Source organism: Xiphophorus hellerii, chromosome 3 (assembly GCF_003331165.1).
Source record: "Xiphophorus hellerii strain 12219 chromosome 3, Xiphophorus_hellerii-4.1, whole genome shotgun sequence".
In the NCBI taxonomy this organism is placed as follows: domain Eukaryota; kingdom Metazoa; phylum Chordata; class Actinopteri; order Cyprinodontiformes; family Poeciliidae; genus Xiphophorus; species Xiphophorus hellerii.
Genome location: NC_045674.1, coordinates 19,011,394 through 19,028,812, shown reverse-complemented (window position 1 = coordinate 19,028,812; position 17,419 = coordinate 19,011,394). Strand labels below are relative to the sequence as shown.

General features: G+C 36.0%; 2 protein-coding genes across 2 annotated transcripts in view; both read left to right on the top strand.

The window, feature by feature from the left end:
- Positions 1 to 2,641, top strand: part of nphs1 (NPHS1 adhesion molecule, nephrin) — a 51,008-nt gene extending 48,367 nt beyond the window's left edge. The window contains exons 27-29 of the mRNA XM_032555871.1: positions 1,264 to 1,348; positions 1,508 to 1,671; positions 2,388 to 2,641. Coding sequence (XP_032411762.1) covers positions 1,264 to 1,348; positions 1,508 to 1,671; positions 2,388 to 2,477 — 339 coding nt within the window. The 3' untranslated portion in view covers positions 2,478 to 2,641. The remainder of the gene's footprint in view (positions 1 to 1,263; positions 1,349 to 1,507; positions 1,672 to 2,387) is intronic.
- Positions 2,642 to 7,404: 4,763 nt separating this feature from the next.
- fxyd5 (FXYD domain containing ion transport regulator 5) lies at positions 7,405 to 17,149 on the top strand. The gene is made up of 11 exons (XM_032558301.1): positions 7,405 to 7,514; positions 8,137 to 8,222; positions 9,428 to 9,473; positions 12,723 to 12,791; positions 14,008 to 14,127; positions 14,228 to 14,278; positions 14,789 to 14,833; positions 15,222 to 15,251; positions 15,338 to 15,412; positions 15,497 to 15,542; positions 16,768 to 17,149. Exons 2-11 carry the CDS (start codon positions 8,166 to 8,168, stop codon positions 16,790 to 16,792), a joined length of 564 nt encoding a protein of 187 aa, XP_032414192.1. The 5' UTR covers positions 7,405 to 7,514; positions 8,137 to 8,165; the 3' UTR covers positions 16,793 to 17,149.
- The last annotated feature ends 270 nt before the right edge of the window (positions 17,150 to 17,419 follow it).

Sequence of the window (17,419 nt, the reverse complement as noted above, 5' to 3'; positions counted from 1 at the left end):
GCAGAGACACCAAGAAACAGATGAGTAGGGGAAATAGGTTAGGCACAGGGTGAAGAGATCTGGCAACAAAGGAAGTGGAGGCTTCAGCCATAACAAGGAAAAGGGATAAATAAACTAATGAAACCTTTGGTTGTGCGCAGGGATGGAACATCGATCAATAATCCACAATTAGCATTCAAAATACACATTGATCTTGGAGAAATGATCATCTTGTTCTTTTAAAAGGCCAACAAGGATTTAAGATTGAAGAAAACAGTTTATTGAGGTAAAAGAAAACAGATCAGGCTATGTGGTCAGAGGAGAATCAGTTCACAAATACACATGAAGGTAGAGCTCACCTCATTTTAATTGACTAAGCATGTTTACCTTCAGCAATATCTGGATTTCACTTGAAACAATCTTATATTTTATATGATTATGCTCTAAGATATTCTACTGACACAGTATCTCTCAATATCTTACTGCAACATTTCATTCTTTGAACATTACCCCCCATTACTTTATATGGCGCCCTTAACATTTATTCGCACCTCTGGTAAAAATATGTAAAAACCGTAATTTTTTTTTTTTTTTTTTTACTTTTTGCTGTAGCATAATACATCTCTGAAAAATGTAGAAAACTCTTTTTTTTGTTAAAAACTGATTTTTTGACTATATTTGTACTAGAATTTCCATTAGAACATTTTGACATTAACATAAAATTATAGAAAAAAGAAAGCAAAGCAGAAATTTTCTTCTTTTAAGAATTGGCTTTAATAGGAAAAAGTCCCTTGCATTCACATAGACTGAGAAACATAAGAAACACAGCAGCCTAGCTAACTGCTGAAGGAATTAGGAGAAGTAGTTTATAACTCATGTGTGCCATTTATTCAGACTAAACAAAGATTAACAGGTGTGTTTTTAATTGGTTTTATTGATTTTATTTTATTTGGGGTGAAAATCATTGTAGTAAGTGTGTTTAGGAGATTTCCCTTTCACATTTCTCTTGCTTTTCATTATCAACTTAACTTTAGTATGTACGAAGTGATGATACATAGAGCAGTTACTGGTGTTCTGTTATTATTTTGAGCAAAGTGGCATAAAGAAACCATTTCAGGTCTGCCTTTGAAATTGTCCTTTTGCCACTCTGTATCGCATTTTCTTGCCAATAAGTGAAGTACATCCACATTGGAGGTGAAGGTGACCTTTCGCCTCCTTGAAACTAATGATATGTGGAAATGCATTGTGATGCTTTATATGATGAAATGTTGTCTGTTTGACCAGTTTCAGGAAGACTCCCATTATTATTATCCTACTGGTGACTATAAACCCTACCATGGTCCACATCCTGAGGACAGACATGGCCTTGGTGAGACAAAAACACTTTTGCTTTAACAAGGCATTAGCAAACACCTTACATCCTGGGGAGTGCAAAGAGACTTTTTTTATGCAAATACTGAAAATTATAGTGATCCATTTTTATGTTTTAGTCCATATTTATGCTGTGATTGTGTATGGGCTATTAAAGGTGCCGTTCCTGTGAACTTTGAAAGCCATTTGTATGAAGACGTGGGTGACAGAAGAGTGTACCAGGACACACTGGCTTCCTCTCTTCCTGCCTACCGTCCACTTTTCTCTGATCACAGACTGATCCAGCAAGCAGAGGACTGGAGGTCACCAACCGACCCTCAGGTCTTTGAAAAAAACAAACAAAAAAACCCTCTTTAGAACAGTTACATAACAAATACATTGAAAAGATTTAATGTATTACCGAAATATAAAACAGCTTTTACACCCCTCACATTTCTCTTGCTTTTTTTTTTGGCTTTTTGTCATCATCAAGCAAATTTTAATATCAAAAGAACTTCTCAAGTATTTCACTTGAGAGGAAAACGTTATCAAAAGCAATCTGCTCCTACTGTAATTTTTCAGGAAGTTGAGTTTAATTTTATCTGCCAACGCCAAACTGATGTACCATGAAACCTTGAAGAATCATAAAATAACTTAGACGCTTTCAGATAAAGTAGAAATGAAGGAGAATGTAAGACTAAGTCTCAAAAAGCAATACCACATGCTCCATTTGAAAGAAATTCAAGAATTCAAAAGGTTATTGGCATCCATCAGTCTGTTAAGGGTTACAAAGCCATATAATTTTGTGACTCGAGTGAACCAAAGGGAGAACCATTATCTACAAATAGGAAAAAAAACATGAAGCAGTAGAGAACCTTCCTTTAAGTGTATGAGCAACTCATCACAAGAACCCAGAACAATTTTTAATGTGTGACCAGGTTGCTATGGATAACATTTTCCCTTAATATATTTATTCAGATTATCTTAGTCTGATATGTAGATTAGTTTTTAATGAGGAAAATCATTTTCCACAGTAACTGTATTCTCTCTTTTCACAGGGTATCAAGAGAGACGGGCAGTTCATGAATAATCAACAACCAGAGCGGGATTATGATCTACCCTTCGAGTTGCGAGGAGAATTAGTCTAGATTGAGACAATGCTATCAATTAAATAATTTGACTCAATAGTAGGAACTGAGTAAATTGCTGTAAAGAAGTATATACTCCTGTCTTTTTTTTCTAGAACTTGATTTAAATGATCTTGAATGATTGGATTAAGAGCAAAAATTAATGTAAGTTTTTCAACTTTAAAGTTTTGTTTTTACTTTTTAACCATTAAAATAATAAGTTGATCTAATTCACTGACATAAATTGCAAACTGTTGCTGAATAGAAGGCAAGAAGAAAGCTACAGTAGAGGAAAGATTTGAAAGCTTCGGTCCCCTTATTGCAGTCAGGAATATCAATGTGATAAATATTGTTTTTCTTTCAATAAATATCCTTATATTACACTATAAGGTTAGTTTTGACTTCTGCTCCTCTTTTTATGCCCCCTTCCACCTTCTGCCTCTTTTTTAGAGCCGAGTCATCGTCATTACCCACACTCCTTCCTACGGGCCTGCAGGTAGACATGAATCAGTCGGTTAGAGATAGAAATGAACTGACATGTGTGCGGTTGGCACTGGAGCAGAAGCAACAGAGGCTCACGGTGCCACCCAAGCAGACATCATCCTTTTGACCCATCTGACATTAACATTTTCCAGTGTGTATCCAGATGAGAACCTGATGACAGGGCCCTCTCTCTCCCCCCACCGACTACAAAGACTTTTCAGATCTGACAGCTGGTCTTACGGAGTCCCTACAATGGGATCATACTGAGCGGTATTTAGCACAGTTTCATCTTAAGACGAGAGAAGCCATATCTGTGACCAGACTTTATAATCCTGTTTTCTCTCGGACTGGAATTCAGCTTAAAGCATTGGTGAAAGGGAGAGACCATGCTGGGAATTTGCAGTCAGAGAGAAAGAGAGAGACTGAGAAGAGAAAAGGGTTAAGCTAAGCTTCATATGTGGCTACTGCAACAAAAAATATTCTCTGCTTTATAGAAAACCAGTACTTTTGGTACCTCTTTGTCAAATATCAAATGGTATTTACACAAAGAAAAAAAAAAAGAAATTATTGTGATAATCTTCTCATATGAAATATAAACAATGTAAAAGTTCAAGTCAGAAATCAGTTTGTGAGTCTGGACTTGTTCAAATAATTTTAGTATAAAATAGTATTTTACACCAAGTTCCTTTTGAAGACCTGCAGAATCACACATATTAAGAAAATATGTGCATATTTGAATAAAAACCCTTTTGGCATATTCGTTCTAACTACTATTGTACCCTGGTGATGGTTTACCTTGCTCTATCCAATACTGCTCAGACATTTGCAATACTTTGTTGTACCCACAGTTCATTCAAAAATATTTTAGATTTTTCATATTTTGCTATTACGTAGCCACAAATTAGTGTTTATTTTACTGGAATTGTATCTAATAAATCAATAAGTGGAAGAAAGCTTGATGGTTTTGAAAAGGGTTTACAAATTAAGAGAAGAAGTGGAGGAGTTGTAATAACATGTCGCCTACTTTAATATTTAAAAGTAGCATTATGCTCAACGCAAATTGAAAACATTAATATGAATATTTTTACATTTATTGACTGGTTGTAATTCGAATATGTATCACATACATGCTTACTTCCTGTATCAGTGACTATAACTTCGCAGTTTAGGCGTAAGATGAAGCTGTAAAGCCGCAGATCATTGGCTGAATACTCTGAATACTTACCGTACTTGCCTGTAGCAGATCAGAATCAGCATCACCCTTATTGGCTAAGATTGTGTGCACAAACACGAAGTTTCAAGCTCTTACCCGTCTTCATGTCATGTCCGCCTTTATTCTATAAAGTATTCATCACAGCAGTGTTGCTGTACATTACGCACTGCATATATTTTTCTCTTTGACTGAAAAGCCCCGCAGGGCTCTAACAAAAATCAATGCATTCTTTCAATGAAAATATTTACCTACAGGATGCAAGATGCAATTTAAATCTGCAAAACCCACAAATTTCCTTAGTGGGGTTTGAATGCCTGGAGATACATCTCAATATTTCTCACTGAGCACTCTTTCCCAGACTTGCTATTCTCCATTATGAGCCGTCAAGGTGCGTTTGTCTCATTACTGAACAATTGTTTAAGTTCCTGTCTAACTGAGCTCTGTTTTCATACCAAAGCCTGTTCATAATGCTTCGTTTCAGCTCAGCCACGAACAGTAATCTGCTAGACTGAAAGCTTGACAGCTCAATACTGCATGTCACCTTCTATTTTTCCTTACTCGCCTCATGAACATTTTGATATGTTGCTTCCAGGAGAATCTCAAGGGAGCTCAGAGAATCTTTGAGAGGGGAAAATTAAATCAAAAGAGAAAAAATTAACATTATTTAATTACCTAAGGTCTAAGGTTATTTTTTCCACGTGATTGTGTATGATTAAATAATCTCTTTCCAAAAAGTATCTATGTAACTTTAGTGGCTAGTGCAACCTGTTGATGATATAATAAAGTCATGCTAAATAGATGTACATTTTGGCTATTGCATGTATTATTCAACTGGATCCAGTTGGAAATTAATTTAATGATTTCATTAACTACTATGCATCTGGGTACTTTTGGTGTGGATGAAATACTACAAATGAATTCATGCATCTGTAGTCTTTGAAAGATAAATACAATGCTTTGTTAGCTTTTCATAATGTTTACATTAAAAGATGTTTCCTGTTTTGCTATTGTGAGGACATCTGTTGAAAAAACTCTTCAGATTTAATTCTGAATTAAGGCAAGACTTTATAAAATTATTTTTTCTTCTGTTGAAGTTTTTTTTTAAGACTTTAGGCATATGCTTAGAAAGGTGCTAGGAAAAGAAGTCCGTCCTTATTTGTTTGGCTTTGCAGCAGGTACCACAGGTTTTGAATAATAATTTACCAGTTTTCAGACTTGCTCATAATTTCATTCATCTGAACAAAAAATTAGTTCTACTTGAAGAAATGTAATCCCAGAGAATGAATATTCCAACACCATGTTTCACTCTGTGTACAGTGTATTCTTAATGCCCTTTTTGAGCTAAGTTTACCATTTTCTTTTGTGTCCAAAAATTCAATATTGTTTTTATTAGAACTTAACACAATAATGCATTGCACACAAACACATAATGGGGAAGGATTTTATCTGCAGGGAAGAGAACATGGGTGCATCTTGCATTACTAATTAGACAAATGAAAATGAGTCAGTTAATATCAGCAGGTTTCCAGCTGTACAGTGTTTGGCTATAATATTTACCACACCTTCACAACCTGTGAGTTGTGAAGGTAGTTATTGGTAATGCAACCGTTATCATGTTAGTACTGTAAAAGCAACATCCTCAAAAGCATCAGTATTTTAATTTGCACAACACTAGATGGAATAATTCTGCAGAAACTTAAATGGTTTCTGCATGAAATAGCTCAGGGAACCTGTAAACTACAACTTTTGTAACATCTCTATAATTCTTCAGTTGTGCTGTTAGCAAGTCATGACAGTCAGAAGACTGTCATAGCAAGAGTCTTCAGTCAGAAGCCTCTTCAGATTCATTATTAGACTGACTGCTACCGGAGAATCTTCTAATCTCAATCCATGATGGCTGTTTGAAGAGACTTAGAAAATATGAGTTACAACTTTAATGTTGGTCCATTGTTGCACAACTAGATGCAATGTAGCAGCTAGCTTGTAGATTCAATTGCATTTTTTTATTTTTATTTATGTTATCCATTCATATTGCTAAAGCTGATAACATTTTGTTAGCATCCCTATCAAAGATACAATCTACTTCCTGCTACCTGAAGTTGTGTTATCCTTTAGCCTCTACAAGGGAAAATGTAGGCCAGGCACCCACTCTCTTCCAGATAAATTGATTGTACTTTAAAAAAGAATAACCTAGAAAAGCACAAATACACTTTAACACATTTACACTGCCCAGACAATTGATTAGGTATATGCATGTTAACAAAGCTGACAAATAAGCCAAACACATGACCTTTGTCAAGCTTCATCAAAGCAATTCAGGTGAAAAAATGGCTTGTTAGTTTTAAGATGTATTTTTTAAATATAAAAGCTACCTTTTTGTAAAAAAAAAAAAAAAAAAAAAGGATTGCTTTTACCAAAAAATAGTTTTTATAAAAAAGTGACCTTTTTGTAAAAGGTTGCTTTTATAAGCTAAGTTGAGGAAGCAGAATATGTTCTACAGTGTATCTGATAAAGGATTACAGTTGCTTAACTGACATCATTGTATTTACTTAACTTCCGTTTTGCAGAATATACAGAAGTTTCACAGTGACGTTATGTGAGGAAGAAGCAACCCTACTTCCCTCTTCCATAGCCAAGCTACGGAAATACATGCAAAACGTGGTTTGGCAATGCCTTGCTCTCAGGGACTATCTTTCTGAATCCAACCCTGTTTTGTTGGCTGCATAGTGTAGAGTATGTTGTTTTAAGACTTATGTGATCTCAAATTTCATTCCAGGCTTCCTTATGGTTCCTGATTGTTAGAAACCTTAAGGAAGGTTTTGAACATTGTCAGCTGTGAACACAACAATATTTTGACCAATTTAGTCACATTGTTTTATATAATTTTTTTTTTCAAAATAAAATCTGTGGCACTTGCTGCCATGGGGAGGCATAACCACATATCATCACATGAAAACCACATTTTGTTTTAACCTAGGACATCTTTCTGCCACAAAAACATGTTTTTGATTATCACAAATAACTAAATATGAGGTGCAAGCAAAAAAAAAAAAGATATCTGTAAGGGATAAATAATTTTCACAACCCTGTTTACAGGTGGAGAATTATTATAGTTTAAGTTGACATTCTTATAAAGACTGGAAGTTTGTAAGCTGGGTACAAATTGCTCCCACTCTGAGGGACAAAGGCTGTGCTTTACTCATGTAGATGAATTGCAGCCTTTGTTTACTGTAACAGCCTATGTTTGTGCCTCTCAGTTGAGTAATGCAGTTGGGTCACAATTACTACCTCTTTTCTTGTGAATGTCTTGTGATAGTGGCTTAACTATTTTGTCGGGGGGGAAAAATCAAGTAAACCAGGTGGTAATAATGGCTTTAACCTTCATCTGATTATGATAAACTGGAAGAATGTATATTTGTACTATATTACCTTTGACTAAATAGAGTTTTTTTCTAATAAACTCTGTTGATGTACCTACTGTAACTCCTATATGAAGAAAAGCAACAAAATGTAGGCAGAATTACTTCTATGAAAGCTTTCATAAAACTTTGTGCTCAAAGTGAGTCACATCTTGATGCCATGACGTTACATACACTAAACATAAATTCAGGGGAGGATATACATTAACTATGTAGATCAATAAGCTGTATAATTATGATGTTTATTTATCCTCATATTAATACATTTCCTCATTACAAGGATGTTTATTCCTTTTTGTGAGCTACTGATATTGACACTGGTAGTTCAGTTGAAAAGCGTTAATTAGAGAGGGTGGTTTGAAATGTGAAGCGAATCCACAATGCTGAGGGAAAACAGTACTGCACAAAGAGATGAGAGTAAAAGTGAAAAACCTGCTTCAGTGAGCAGATGGAAGAAGAGTGGGTGAGAGAGACAAAGTCTCTGGATGCGGAAGTGGTTGTGGCGAGCAACATGGGTGTGGCCTTTTTAACAGTTTTTTTTTTTTTTTTCTACCCGCCTGTCAAGAGGTCATTTTACAGAGGAAAGCACTGTGGATGATGAAGCTTTGGACCCATCCCTGGAACCAAACCCCTTTCAGGATGGATACTAAGGTAAGCATAATAGTCTAGATTAAAGACTAAATATCTAAATGCTCAGGGCTGATTTTGGGTGAAGCCGAGTCAAAAGAGACTGATGGGGGTTGACAGACAAATGGATGAACAGACAAACCAGAGAGTGAGGGAGAGAGCTAGATGTGACAAACAGGCAGGCGGGTCGGCCCAGGGGAAGCGAGAGACGCCTGTACAGCCCAGGGGATACAGGCCTCATCCTGACATATGCTCTGAAGTGAAATGAAGATTGGCACGACCTGCTAATCTTAGCTGTCAAAGCTCATGACGTACCCGGATGCTCACCTGCCATGCTGTCGCCGTCCCAGGGGATGAGATGCCACCAGGATCGGTCAAAGATTGAAATTTCATTTTCTGAAGGGGAGGAGATTCAAAACTGGTCTCTGGCCTGGACCTCCACTTGTTACTAGTCCTGTTTTTTTTTTTTTTTTTACCTGTTTGACAGACAAATGTAATGGAAAGCTTTTTTTTTATTTCCAAGGCAGTATGTTGAGGGGGAGGAAGATGTCTACTCTCAGACTCAGGGTCTCCATTATGTTAAAAATATTTTCGACACATCTTGTGATGCCAACTTTTAATTGGTGACAGCTTTAAAACTACGATACAGTAATTCCTACGGTGCCACAAAGTGCAACAAGGATACATGTGGGAGGGTTGTGTACACAATATGTCTCCTCAGTCACTCCGTTTTGACAAACAAAAACAAGTTTCTCACAGTTTGATTTTAGAAGTAGGGATCTGTTTTCTCTCACACTGTTTAAAGAGTGTGAATAATGACGTTCAGGGACCAAGAGAGGAAGAGGAAGGAAGCATAAGTGGCCATGTGGTGCTGAGCTTAAAAGCCATGGCTTCCTGTCTGGTGAACATTAACGGCACATCTTCTTCCAGTGTCATTGCAATCATCATTTAGACAGACCTTTCACTGGATGCTGGGCATATTCACATTATGCACATTCTCTTGCCGTTGAATGCTCAAAGTGACCAAAAGGTCAAAAAAAGGTTTTCTGTTTACACATGAATAAGTACTTTGTACCACTTCTTTTAAAATAATAGATCTCAGCTTGCCTGTTTAAAATTATACTTATATTTCTTATTTCTTGGATTATTCCTTCTAACATTCATCTTGCTTCACCTTCTTATGCCTTCTTTATGAATCATCATCTCTACAAAATGTCTGTTTCTTTCAGATTTACAAGGCTGCGCTGATATGTCTTCTGTTTGTCATGTCAGAAGGTGAGTGCAGAAATCCCCTGGGTACAAAATTTGCTTATGGTAAATTAATATGTGAACTGGGTTTGAAATGAAATGAACTGGATTCAACTACATGCAACAACCGTATTAAGCAACTGACTTTAAAATGTAGATTTCCATTTTGTTTAGCTTTGTATTGTTTTTACAGTTTTGAAAGTGAATAGTCAGTTTTTGATGCCATTTGTTAAAACAATGTCCATATATTTAGAGGTGTCACAAAACATGTTGCTCAGAAGATGAGACGTTACATTATATTGGGTTTTTGAGAACCAGAAAAGATTTTATGATTTTATTTTTTTTTTTTGGGGGGGGTAACTACACATTTTTTATTCTTTTCAGAAATAACGATTTTGTAAACAATTCAACCTAAAAGCTAATTCTAAGTTTAGATCCACAAGTTAAAACATAATTAATTTCTGATCTTAGTTTACCACCAAAATACCCTGAACAACGTTCATTTCCTCAAACCTGGACCTTACAGGCTTACTTTAAATCTGTTTAATTCTATTTTACTGTTATTTTTACACAATAAATGGATTTCAGTGGCCGAACTCTGAATATAGCTCATCTCATCCTCTTACACATTTTTATTAGTTTTTGAGAGAGCAAGCCAAGTCTAAATTTTTGATGGCGAATTTCTTATTCTGATTTTTAATTGCAGCTACTCTTAAAGAACTAAAAAAGCGGAGTTACTTTTTTATTAAAATTGTGATTCTTTTAAAACACATCAAATGACAAAATCAACACTGTGGTGAAGACATCTGTGCTGTTATTTGAGCTAAATTTAGCTCTACCTGCAAATCCACAGCTGATCCAAGCCCTTACCTGCAGCTACTCCAAAGTAACAACAGAAAAAGGTTAAAGAAACATCACAGCATATTCTGTATTTCGATGGCAAGGGCAAGGCCATTGGATAATATTATGTTTAGTACCAGGTAAAAATGATAACTAACATGTATCCTCATACCTCCCACTTGTAAAACAGTCTGAATTGCTCTTCTGCCTTGGGTGTTGGGGGAGTGTGGTACCTCTTTCCTGCACAACTTTGTGTATTGAGCTCCAAAATTACAGAGCACTAACTCCTGAATAAAGGTCCTTTTATTTATTCCAAGGAGAGTTGTGCTTTGTTCATCATATAAAAAACAATGTTGTTTAGTTTAAAGTTCATCAAAAAAGTTAAATCCCATTCATGAACTTCCTTATTTCAACACATCCACACACACTTCTCACAAATCACAAACTGTGTTTTAAAGGATCTACAATCAATGTAAAATAATTTAGTCCAGGTTTTACGTGTTTTTTTTATTGTTGTTTTTTCTGTTTGTCTCACTGTTAGGTGGTTCTAATGTCAAAATGCCTTGCTCCTTTTTGTGGTTTAACTTGATTAAAGGCTCTCTCTTACTTCATCCAAAGTCAAACAGTTGATGTTCGGCCATGTGGTTGTGGAATGTCTGTATGCCCTTTCACACATGTGAAAGGTGTGTCCACAGGTGGTCTGCGGCACCTGGGGACACACCTCCCACTTCAGTATATCTCATAGCCATTAATTGGTATGGCATATAGGTAAATTATACAGTCATGGAGTGCGCCACACTTTTCTGTAGACAGCCCCCCCTGTGGAAAATGACTTTGCAGCTAGATTTCATAAATCTCAAACTTGGCTTTTTATTCACTGTGGAATTATCCAGTTCAGATTTCAGAAAGGCACTTTATAATTAAAGATTATCAAGTGCAAACCAGATTCCTTGAAAAAGTGTGAAATTGCTATTTAATGTAGTCCATAAAAGGAGTTTCAGATGCCACCTTAGCATAGAAGCTAATAGCAAGATGTGATTTCTCATTTTTACGAGTTGATATCTTACATAGCGGTTCTCTGTAAACAGCCTACAGTGACTTGACACTGTAGGCTGGTTTAGAAGGGAAATCCATGAGGGTCTTAATTTTTTTGCACATTCTCAACAGATGCTCTTCCGAATACTCATTTGAGACTTAGTCAACACCTAGACTTACTGATTGCTCAACTGGTTGTTATGACATGGGTTGCAATTAGCCATTGTGAAATTTCAGGGCATCAAATATTGACATCTCTTGCTATCTCTTTACACCCATAATATATAATCATACACTTAAAGCACTTGTAACTTTAAAAGCTAAGTGACATGTTTTTGTCAAAATGGATATGTGATAAACATGTGATTTGAAGGGTGCTGATATTGTCATGCATTATTCTTTACATTAGCATTAGCTATGTTTATTAGCCCTAGCATTGGGTTGCTTAAACAAGCCATCATATTCCACGAACTGAGTTGCATAATTGCCATTTATGTTGGGCTGTTTTATTCAAAATTCCTAATCTATTACTGTAAGCTCAGACTCTGTGTGAAGGTGAATAAATAATTCAGTGAACCACATAAATGAAGCTGGTGTTACTGGTGGCAACAACGTCCCAAAAAAGCAAGGACATATGATTTTTAGTTCCTCTTGAGATCAGAATTGCAGTCAGGCCAACTTCCCTGGAGGCCTGGAAAAAATTGTTCCATATTCTAAATGGTAATCCATCATGTTAGAAGGCTGATGTGTAGATCAGAAATAATTAAACTATAAATTGGGATTATATTTAAAAAAAGAGGATTAAATATTCAGAAGTGTGACAATGCTGCAAGTCTACATTCACACAGTTAGCAGGACTAAAACAGCTGAAACTGCAAAAGAAATTTACGGAAACTGTTGAGACAATGCTCTTCAACTACTCATGATTGCATACAAACTGCTCATTGAAAACATTCAAACACATTTTTAAATATTAAATTACACATTTAATCCGTCAGTTTTTACCAGTTCATGTAATTAGTCAAAATAAATGCACTTCCCCCACAAAGCAGAAGTTTTGTGTAACTTAATTACTAATTGGAAGGTGCTGAGTGAGCACACAGACAATGGGCCGCTCTGTCCCGTGGTCTCACTCAACAATCTGACTCTGTTGTATTTGGAGGTTGCCTCACAGCCCCATTCATTGACAGGACTGCTACTGTGACATGCTCAGTGGATCTGCAGGGCTCCCTTCACTTCATATTCTGAAGTTTGGCCTCAGCCAAGAAATACGTGACAGCATTGTTAGAGAAACTCATAAACAACACTGGGCTTTGTTCTTCCTGTGAAAGTCCACTGTTTCATCTGACTCCATTTTTTTTTCTGTTTGGTGATTAAAAATGCATTTATTTCTCTCCACAGTGTCATGGGCCCAGAGTCAAACTCCCTCAGATCAAAGAATGTCTCCCACCAAACCTACGCCTCCCACTGGTAAGACACTTCCTTCTGGCTGTCTCTATCTACAGCACCCTCCACAGTTTTTGATACCCCTGATTTAAGACATACTACAATGTTTCAAAAATCATTTTCTCAAGCAGATTTGCTGACCCCAAGATGTCACTCTTTGCTGCAGCTCTCTAAGCAAGTTTAGAAAGGAGCTGCTTTCTTGTAACCATTTTCTGACTAAAGACAATAATCACATCTACTGTTTGCCCTAATTGAATGGCATTTTTTTCTCTTGTGTTTTCAAATGTCTAGGATATATAAAGTAAAGTATAAAATAAATAAATCCAAAGCTTACGTTTATTTTGTGGTTGTTGTTCAGGGTGTTATTACAGTGCCTTACAACCCCCCCCTGATATTTCTTAAAATTTTCCTTATTTTTCCAATTTTCCAATGAAACTGCAATGCGTTTCATTGGGATTTGATTTTACAAACCAAAGAAATTCTGGTATTTAAAACAAACAGCTCACCAACCTTCCTTCTTTCCAGAGTTTCTCCTTGATGTTCTTTGTATAAACTTGATAATTTTATGCAGATTTGGCAGTTTTTTAGTGCATGTATAATGAAGGCTATTACAATGGCTAAATTACAGGAGCTGGTGAAGCTTTGCCACATTTCAGTATGCGCACTGAGAAGGATCCTAAATGAAATGTTTCATCACGTTAGAAATGTCTAACATGAATATGTGACTCTAGCATAAAATATGAGATCTGTTAAAAGTTTTTGACCCCAGTATGTTGGAGCAAAGGCAAAAGAGGAAGTTGATGTTATGTGTTTATGTAAATCCTGGACCAAATTTTATGTGGCTTATAGACTCCTGCAGCATGATTTCCATAGGTATCACTACAACAGGTTATCCATGATCTTGGCCATTCATTTCTTACCACATGTACTCCAAATTAACCTGATATACCTACGGCATCCTACTGTTGAGTCTTGTTGTCAATGTAGCCTAAACGCATCACCATCTAGTTGAAAATATTCTACAAAAATCATGTGTATTCTATGTATTTCTACAATATATTATTAGGTTATAACTTAATAGTGTTCAAAAATTTATTTTCCTCAGTGACAGCAATATGCTTCCATAGATCACTAAGTGTACTTAGTTTTTTGAAGAATTATCTATTCACTCTATTTATGTAATAAAAGCTTCTGTGTTTCATTTAACATTCTCAGTTGATTTTTCTGTGTGTGCCACCAGGAAACAGAACCACCATAAATGCTGAAACAGCCCCGAAAAATCTCTCAGAGAAAAGCACATCTGGGCACAACACCCAGAACACTTCAGTCAGCTCCACCGTATCCGCAACAAGAACAACAGGTAGCACGGCGAGTGGCGTGCCATTCAAATTATATGCAACATTTAGGACTCCTGCCTAACCTGATGTTTTTTTTTTGTTCCATGTTCGTATTCCTTTTAGCTTTCATTCAGAAGGCAACAGAGCTTCAAACAAAGCCCACATCTGCTACAGGTATCCCACTTCTTCAACTTTGAACAGTTGGTGGAGCCATTGAGTTTGCCGACAAACTGAGACCGCAACAAATTTAAATAAGCAATTGCAATTTCCTTTGCAAATACAGTAGTTGTTTTGTTTTTTTGTTGTTTTTTTTTTTCACAATGCTGGTCTCACTGGCTGGAATAAAAAATTGCAGTAACAAATACTGAAAAGATGAAAAGCCTTCTGTATAAGTTTCATGTGAAACTCATTTCACTGATATATTGAAACATTGAATTAAAAATGAAGTTAGACATGAGGACGTATCTAGAGTCTTGGGTGAAGTAATGATGCATTGATGTTGCGAGCATGAGGCATCAACAAATCTTGGAGGAAGAAAAAATGCAATGGTTAAAATTAAGCCAGTAAAGTATAAAAAGGATATTATAAATATTAGACTCTATGAATAATAAATAGAAATGGGAGTTGATTTTAAAAAGTCAAATGATGTAATGTTTTTTTCCATTTTGTTTCCACCTTGCACAGTGTCATCGACGGAGAAAACAACGGCCAAAAACAAAACTGGCTGGGGTGACTAAATTTCCTTCCTACAACACAATTACCCATGAATGCCATGGGTATTGTAATTGTCTTAACATCCCTTGGCTTGCTGACACTATCACAATTCCCTGCCTCCTAAGCAAAATCCACCCTGTTGCCTAAAGATTCATTCTTGCTTGTACCTTATGTAAAATGAAATATTTATGCCCTTACATTGCTTCAGTTTACCGAAGATAAGATTTACAGCATGTCACCTGACCCAGCAGATCTATCATGGCATTGCTAACAGTTGCTCCCCATTGATGGTCTGCTTTTTTGTTGCTGTTGTTGTTGCTGTCAATGCGTACTGTTCAGCACTATAACTGACTTCACTCAATCCTGAATAGATCCTTCTTCTCTTTCCTTTTGTGTCAAATAGATCCAAAGTGGGATGAACCTTTCACCTATAGTAAGGAAGCTCTTTTCTGTATCTTTTTTCTGAAAGTACTTAGCATCTGTATGAGACGGGCTTTAACATATATGTCACTTGTTTAGATTATCAATCTCTGCGATACGCTGGCCTGATCATTGCCAGTGTGCTCTTCGTTATGGGAATTATGATCATTGGCTGTAAGTTTGATTTTTTTTAATATGTAATAATCCCTATTAACAGTCAAGAAGCTTTCTTAATATTTTGCTTATTTCTGACTACAGGTGGCAAGATCTGCCGGCTGCCCAAGTGTCACAAGAGGTCATCGAAGTTAGTATTTGTACCAGCAACCTCTACTTGGAGCTAGTTAAAACTCATTTGCATCCGTAAAACTCCTTTCCAAGTGTGGTAAAATCACAAAAAGAGCAGCCACAAATTAGTCTAAGCATGTTAAAAGATAAGATTCTTAAATAATATACAGCTTTACAACATTTACTTCAACATTTGTGACAAAAAGTGTAGAACATAAACTCATAAAATCAATCAAATCAGAAAACCAGCATGCAGCAGCTAACTTATTTTCACAGGTAAACATACGTACATTATGTAACATATGTCATTATTTTGTCTTTAGCCTGTAGTTGTCAATCACTTTATCAAGTCCAGAGGGCTTCAAAACACTATATTCAGTCATTCACCTATTTATTCACACGTTCACCTGCTACTGGATTGTAGTCAAGACTGTCCTGGTAAGCTGTTGTTTTTAGAGAAGCACAGTCTCACTGTGCGTCCAGTCATGGAAGGAATGAGTCTGTGGCTTAACCAACAGACGATAAACTGTCAATGCTGGTAGGACAAGAAATTATAGTGCTCTTCTTAACTGATGGCCAACTGTAAGGGCCTTGAGCTTTTAACCAATTCAAAAATCTACACCTATGTTGGAGAAAGCCTATATTAAGAAATGTACCCAGCCTTCCGAACAATAACACTTAGACGTTGGCATGTTTAATTTGTAACTATTCATATGCTAAAACATCACAATGAGTCACGTTAGGTTTTGTAAAAAGATGTCCAAGTTGAGAAAAAAAAAAACATGGACTTAGACCTACAAAAACAAAAACAGTAAGAGAGACTAAGCTGATATGTTAATTTAGTTTGTAATGCAAATATTGAACTGTGGAAGTGGTATGATGGAAAAACAGTTTTGAGGAACTATCTTTAATATATTGGTACAGCTATTACCAGCTCATAAGTACTTCTCACATATGATTAAATAATTAATTGGTGAAATAAATTAAATGGCTAATTATTTGCATACTATATTTTATTTATGTCACAGGCTTTCATTCTAGACAACAGTTCAACAGAATGCAGCAAAGAGCTCTGTGATGATTTATGCATCAAAAGGGTTCTGATTAAACTGTTCAGTGACCAAAACACAATAACTTGCCCACTGCAAATAACATTGTTTATGTTATTCAATAAATGTCAGTACTTGCTGTAAATGGTGCTCCAATAGTTTTTTGTTCACAGAGTATTTGTATTTATTTTTCAGATCATACCGTGTGGTCCAAGGATAAGAAGATGTGCAAACAATGGCAGCCATGGAAAGTTTCAAGAAATTACAAACGACTTAGTCTGTCAGAGAGAAAAACACTTCACTAACACCTGGCAACGCGTTTGTGTGCGGACTGACAGGCTAATTTTACTGCTTGGTAACTGTGGTGGAAGTTTGAGCAAACAAATATTGACTCATGCTGATAAATGGAAAGCCTGGGATCTGTTTTCATGTCTATAAAATAAACTGTACTGGAAATTAAATTGTCCTGAACAAGATCACTCTAACTTTAATTGCATCAAATTGCATGAAACAAATTTTTGTAAAAAAAAAAAAGTCAATCACTAAAGGTCATGAATAAACATATTTGTACACCGAGGAATCTTAAATTTTGTTCACATATGAAAATTAAAACTGAAGCTGGGCAGTCCTGCAAACTCCAAAAAAACAAAAACACCAAAACGTTAAGCAAGTGTGTCCAAGCCTCTTAGAGGTTGTGTGTTTGTGAGAAAAGCCCTAGAATAAAGAGAATCTGATGACAGAATAACTTTGTATCCATATGGTAACTCAGTTATGCAAACAACACATAGACAGCAAGTAGGTTTTCTAGCATATTTAATGTCAAAATAGGCAAAAATCCAGAGTTCAT

Coding starts and splice junctions, on each gene's coding strand:
- fxyd5 (XM_032558301.1), top strand. CDS start 8,166: ATGATGAAGCTTTGGACCCATCCCTGGAACCAAACCCCTTTCAGGATG. Junction 12,792..14,007: donor CAAACCTACGCCTCCCACTG/GTAAGACACTTC, acceptor GTGTGCCACCAG/GAAACAGAACCACCATAAAT. Junction 14,128..14,227: donor ATCCGCAACAAGAACAACAG/GTAGCACGGCGA, acceptor TATTCCTTTTAG/CTTTCATTCAGAAGGCAACA.